The sequence below is a fragment of the Sinocyclocheilus anshuiensis genome, unplaced genomic scaffold (genome assembly GCF_001515605.1).
Source record: "Sinocyclocheilus anshuiensis isolate Anshui unplaced genomic scaffold, SAMN03320099.WGS_v1.1 scaffold469, whole genome shotgun sequence".
Taxonomy (NCBI): domain Eukaryota; kingdom Metazoa; phylum Chordata; class Actinopteri; order Cypriniformes; family Cyprinidae; genus Sinocyclocheilus; species Sinocyclocheilus anshuiensis.
The window spans coordinates 616494-623456 of record NW_015537995.1 but is presented as its reverse complement, the minus strand read 5'-3'; the positions used below and the strand labels follow the sequence as shown (position 1 = coordinate 623456).

Genomic DNA, 6963 nt, shown 5'->3' with positions numbered 1-6963 from the left:
TATATATATTTTATTTTATTTTTTTTTATCAAAGAGTAATATATAAGTAACATGATTTTAACAGATTTTCGTTAAAAAACTAAAACAACAAAAAAAAAAAGATAAAAAAATATTTTTTTGGGGTAGTTAGATACAAGCAAATCACTAGCCATTTTCTTTACGATCTCATGTTGAATGTGTGATTGTTTGTTTGGTTTTCAGTTGTCGCACCAGTAACCGCAAGAGCCTGATCTTGACCAGTACGTCTCCCACTCTTCCCCGGCCTCACTCTCCTCTGCCGGGACACATCGGTGAGCAGAGCACTCCTCACTGATCACATGATCTGCACCTCTGAGATACACACACATTCAGTGTAGTTCTCTCTGTCTGTCCCACAGGAAGCAGTCCGCTGGACAGTCCTAGGACCTTCTCTCCCAGCGCACCGGCCCATTTCTCTTTTGCATCATCCAGAAGGTAAATAAACAAATAACTAAACAACCAAGAAGCTGTTCTCCATTTGTTCCATTAGGCCTTGTTCAAAAATATGATGTTTTTGGCATGCCCGTCTCTAATCTTTTTAGTAATTGTAGTACAGGCATCTCTTTGTTTTGTGAGGCTTCATAAGTTTAGTACAACAGTGAAATGTCATGATGGACATCCCAGTTTTCCGTCCTCTCGTTCCACACTGGCTGCCACTGTCTCTTGCTGACATGCTTTTGCCAACAACTCACACTGACGACACAGTCTTAAGAAACGGATCAGATTTTGTCCCTCGCGGACAGCCAGTCCTAAAGATCAGATTTGAAGAACAAATTGAGTTTGTGTGAACGAAGCCTGACTGAAACTGCACATTTTCCCCAGTCGGTCTTGGTTTCACTGAAACAGAGTGATTCTGTTCAACAACAAAAGCGATCTCAAGACTCAAACATCCAGAGCAAAGCTAAAAATCAATACAGACGTTTTTCCTCGCAAGTGCTTTTAGCTAAAAGTTAGCTAAAGTTGCTATTTTTTATTTGCATTTTTGACCAAGCAATGCAAAACTTGCTCTTGTCTCTTATGTTCACTAAGGCTGCATTTATTTGAACAAAAATACAGGAAAAACTATAAAATTGTGAAATATTGTTTTCTATTTGAACATATTTAAAATGTAATTGATTACTGTGATACAAAGGTGAATTGTCAGCATCATTACTATAATTAGCTGATTTGCTGCTCAAGAAACAACTTAACATTATTGATGTTGAAAACAATTGTGCTGCTTATAATATTATTTGTAGAAACCATCATATTTTCCATTGATGAGAAGAAAGTTCACATAAACAGCATTTATTTGAAATATAAATCTTTTGTATTATTATAAAAGTCCTTACTGTCAAGTTTGATTAATTTGATTGTCCTTGCTGAATAAGAGTGTCAATTAAAAAAAAAGAAATACTGATGTTTGAGTGGTAGTGTACATTATGAAAACTCTTAAAATATATTTAGATTTTATTTACATTTTCTAAATAAAGATAATTTTTTTGTTTATTTATCCTTTATTTATTCATTCATTCTTATCATAAAAATAATTGCCATATTATTATTATTATTATAAAAGTCTTTACTGTCAATTTTGATTAATTTGATTTGTTCTTGATGAATTAAAGTATCATTTTAAAAAAGAAGAAGAAATCTTACTGATCCCAAATATTTGAATGGTAAAAGTCTGAAAATCTTAAAAATATATATTAAAAATCTTCAAATATATTTTAATTTTCTAAATAAAGATTAATTTTTTGTTTATCCATTCATTCTTATCATAAAAATAATTGGCATAATATTAAAATATTTTATTATAATAATTTCTTTAATAAAGCTGCTGTTCATTTAGGTCAGAGAGGTTCTTCATTGTAAAGATCAAGTCTGGTTTTGCTCTGGTTCAGAGGTTCGGGGAAGTCAAATGTGTCTGAAGTGAGGAAGGAGATTCTCCAGACGACCGACACACACACACACACACACACACACACACATCTCAGCATCATCATTCCCCAGCGCACAACAGCCCGTCACACAGCCGTTTGTCTAAAAGATGAGATTGAGGGATGAGAGACAGACGATTGATCCGTGCGCTCTTTCCCGTCTGACACGGCCCTGTACTGCGAGGGCTAATATTGGATTTAGCCAGTATAAATCTGGTGCAGCGAAATGGTTGCACAGCATGTGTCATCAATCCTGTCCAAAGCACAGAGCAGCTGCTCGCAGCAAACACAGAAGCATGAAATATATTGCTTGACAAAGAAGACACAATCCAGCCCGGAGCAGCAATGCATCACAACAAAAGTTTGTGCATGTACACCATCAACAAATGGCCCAGGCTCATTGGGGTCGTCTCTGCCGAGATGCTCTTTTCATTATGAGGAACCTTTGGTTCTGAGCGCACTGGTTCTGCTTTCTTCTAATGTGGTGGGATGACAGTTTTAATGACCCCACTGGGAATGCTGCCCGCACAGAAATACACACTAAACAGTGCAGAAATGCAATGGTTGCCTAGTAACCACACAAGAATGCCGCCACATGAAACAGACTTATAAACTCTGCCCACAAAGAACTGTGAAAACTGCACTTTACTCGCTCACATTTAATGTTTTACACAAGAAACATCAAACATACGAGTTTCAAACAGCCAGACGGGAAGCCACGCCCCCAATGCACACCATTGGTTGAGCTGATGTTTCTGTTTGCTGCTGCTAGTGGCACTGAAATGACACACTTTATCAACAGAAAGAAGCTCATCAAAGCTGCATTTATTTAATTAAAAATGCAGTAAAAGCTGTACAATTTTGAAATATTATTTTAATTTAAAATAACTGTTTTCTATTTGAATATGTTTTGAAATGTAATTTATTTCTGTGATCAAAGCTGAATTTTCAGCATCATTACTCCAATCCTATGATCCTTCAGAAATCATTCTGATATGCTGATTTACTGCTCAAGAAACATTTCTTATTATCAATGTTGAAAACAGTTGTGCTCCTTAATATATTTGTGTAAAATGTGACTTTTTTTGATGAATAGAAAGTGAAAAAACTGAATTAATTTAAAATAGAAATCTTTCCTACCATTATAAATGTCTTTACTTTCATCTTTGCATTAAAATATTTAGTATTAATTTCTCATACTGAACATGCCTACATTTTAATTTAGCTTTATCCTTTTAATTTTAATGTGGGAGGGACAATGAAACATTTAGCTGAACTTTAGCTTTTAAACATTTTGTTGAAATTAACAATAATTATTTCAATTTTATTTTTCACTTAAGATAAACTCCGATAAACTATGGTAATACTGTGCAAAATCTGGTGCATTTATGGATTACGAAACTTTGTCTCCCTCCGTAGGGCTGATGGCAGACGCTGGTCTCTGGCCTCTCTTCCCTCCTCTGGATATGGGACCAACACACCCAGCTCAACGGTACAGGACAAACTCACCCATAGAGTGCTGCTGCATTTATACCTTTGACTAAATAGCCACTTAAAGGTGCTGTTAGCCATTTTGCTAAAGTACTGCAGACACTGATATACTCCTCCACCATAAAACACACATGGATATATGAAATAGGGATGAATTAAAATGGATGAGAATGATGAATTTACAAAGAATCATAATGGGTGGAAAAACAATGGAGAAATGGTCCATTCTGCCCTTTTATTCGTCATTATTTAAAGAAAGATAATAGTGCATTGTCTAGATCCAGTGCAAGAATTCTGAATTGTTATAATTTATAAAAAGGTAACATTTTTCATAGATATAGTCTGTAATTTAAATTAATGTCTGGTAATTATATAATATTAATTATATTTGGAATATGGGTTTCATTAAAGCAACTTGACATCTTTGAGATCAAATGTGTGTTGAATAAAAATTCTGTTTTTATATTCTTACATTTTTATATTCTCCCAAACTCCCGAAAATAATGAGCTTAACTGTGCATTTCACTTCTGAATATGGATATCTGAATGAAGTTACATTACCATATACTGTATAGTGTGCTCAGAAGTGTGACGCTACTGGTGAAAATGTATATATATATATATATATGGGCCATTCTACAGAATTGGTGCAAACTGCTGTCCCACAACCAAAAAACACATTTAAAAAGCATTTAAGTAATTAAATCTTAGATGTTTATTAAGATCTTTCTATTATCTATTGAAACCCACAATAATATTTAAAATATTAGTAAGCTTAATATATATAAAACCATAATATATTGGGTACTTTCAGTTGTGAGGTGGCTGTCCCGAACCCTAACCCCTAAATTTCAACTTATGAAAATGATATTGAAATAATTTTTGTATTTTTTCCATTGTTGTTTTAAAAGTATATTTTTGATTCTTTTAAAAAGTGAAGTTCAAAAAAATATTTATTTTATATTTTCTTTGTAAAATATGAAACTTTATGTAAAAAAATGTGTCCCACATTTTTAATGTCACTACCGAAACAGTGTATATTTAGTCCTTTGGCTGAGACTGATTTTAAACACACCCATAAATTTGTGATCAGGAAATATTCCAGTGTCCTTCTGTCTCATAGCTACAAGGTGTGAGTAGATAGGTCTTATCATTTTGAGGTAAATGTGTTCAAAAGTCTGAAGAATCTGTGTGTAACTTTAAGGAACGTCACTACCGAACAACTTTTTTCTGCAATTAAGCACACTTTGTTGGGAGTTATTCCATAACATTTAGTTTTTATATGTATACCACTGTTCAGAACTGTGCTAGCTAACCATGTGCTGTTTAGCATCTTTGAGCTAGGTTCAAAAGTATCTAAAATTGTCACTAACGAAACATTTGGTGGGGTTTCGGTAGTGACATCTTTGTTTTTGTTTTTGGGGTGTTATCCCATAGAATTGTCAAAAAGGAATACATAACCCTCATATTTGGAGGAAATAAACTACATTTTAGTAGAGTTTTGCATTTTTTTTTTTTGTATTTTAGTATGTTTTAGTAGTGTTTTAGTATGTGAGTTAAAATTCTGTAATGTGATGTGGTTGCTACCAAATCATTACTGTCACTACCGAAAATGTGCAGTCACCACTGAAACATTTTGCTTCAATGTATATTCAAACTAATGAATCCTTTGCGTGATCAACTTTTTGCAACAAAGAAAAATTGGATTCAAAATACAACAAATCTCATAAATTACCTCTGAGAAATCAATAAAATAGCAAAAAAATATATTCACAATCTAGATGTAAGCAAAATCTTAATAGGTCAATATAACCTTTCTAATTAAATTATTATTACTGTGTTTCGGTAGTGACAAGTTTGGGGAGAGGACAACTCTCTGAAAATACAATATGAGAATTAACTGCACAATTACTAGAAATGTGTACCTTGGATATTATACAATTTGCATACATACAAATTTTCTGGAAAAAGACCATCTTTTCTTTTTTAAGATGTTTCCAACTCTGACTTTGGACCAATTCTGTAATATATATATGTAATGTATATAGATATAGATATAGATATACTGTATATATAATATAAAATGCAAAAAACAAACACACTTTTGTTTTTTCTTTTCTTATATATCTCACACGCTCATAAGCAGCTGATTGCCTGTATAGCAGCACATGTCACACAAACACAATGTCAAGTTGAACAGGCCACATTTGATAGAATAAAGCCAAGAAAAAACAGACAGCAAACAGCATCAGTAGCCTTACACATATGTGACCCTGGAGCACAAAACCAGTCTTAAGTCGCTGGGGTATATTTGTAGCAATAGCCAAAAATACATTGTATGGGTCAAAATTATTGGTTTTTCTTTTATGCCAAAAATCATTAGGATATTAAGTAAAGATCATGTTCCATGAAGATATTTTGTAAATTTCCTACAATAAATATATTAAAACTTAATTTTTGATTAGTAATATGCATTGCTAAGAACTTAATTTGGACAACTTTAAAGGTGATTTTCTCAACATTTTGATTTTTTTGCACCCTCAGATTCCAGATTTTCAAATAGTTGTATCTCGGCCAAATATTGTTCTATCCTAACAAAACTTATTTATTCAGCTTTCAGATGATGTATAAATCTCAATTTCGAAAAATTGACCCTTATGACTGGTTTTGTGGTCCAGGGTCACACATTATCTTTCATTTCTTGTTCTATTCGTGCCAATGCAGAAAACAAGTTGGTGTTCATCCAACCATTTGACGACTGCTTGAGCTGCTCAGTTGTTGGTTGTGATAATGTCAATGGCTGTCAGTCTGTGGAGTGTTTGGTGATCAAATGCTCTTCATGGTTGAAATAATGGTTTAACTGGTGGTTCTTGGGAAGTGTTCTTGGGTTCATCTGTTTTTTTCTCATAAACTCAAGTTGCTTTTGGCCTTTAATTGACTCTAGAGTGACATATATTTGTGATTAAAGCCAAAATCATTCACTCATTAACACGGGGTAACATCGAGTAGGAGTGAAAATCATTACCGCAGGCCTGTGTGTTTCATTTACAACTCACTCCACTCATTTGGGTCGGTAATCTTCTTTTATAAGTCTATCCTGGATTTACTGCACAAGACATGTGGAGCATACACAAATAAATGAAGTTAGACAGCTCAAGCGCATTGTAAACCTCGTAAAATGGCTTTGGCTCTGTATATTCAATGAAATGACAAAAGCCATGATTCTGGAGACATGCAACAAAATATGCTATATAGAATGCAAAAAGTCGAAAATTTAACATAACTTTATAAAAACGTGTAAAATATATTAGCATTTTCTTACAAAATGTGTTTTTTCCTCATCATTTTATGTGTCAACACCAGGATTATTATCATTAGCTAAAACTAAAAACATTTGAAAATAAAAACGTACGTGAAATAAAATACAAAAATGTTTATAAAAAGCAAAACATTAAATTATGCATTAAAATGCTTAATATGTTATGTTGATAATACATTTTGTATAATTAATAATATATGTATATATGTATATATA

General features: G+C 33.0%; 1 protein-coding gene across 1 annotated transcript in view; it reads left to right on the top strand.

Moving 5' to 3' along the window:
• The window catches only part of LOC107675569 (microtubule-associated serine/threonine-protein kinase 1-like), a 64653-nt gene that overhangs the window by 33660 nt on the left and 24030 nt on the right, over positions 1-6963 (top strand). The window contains 3 exon segments of the mRNA XM_016469981.1: positions 202-290; positions 378-453; positions 3357-3429. Coding sequence (XP_016325467.1) covers positions 202-290; positions 378-453; positions 3357-3429 — 238 coding nt within the window.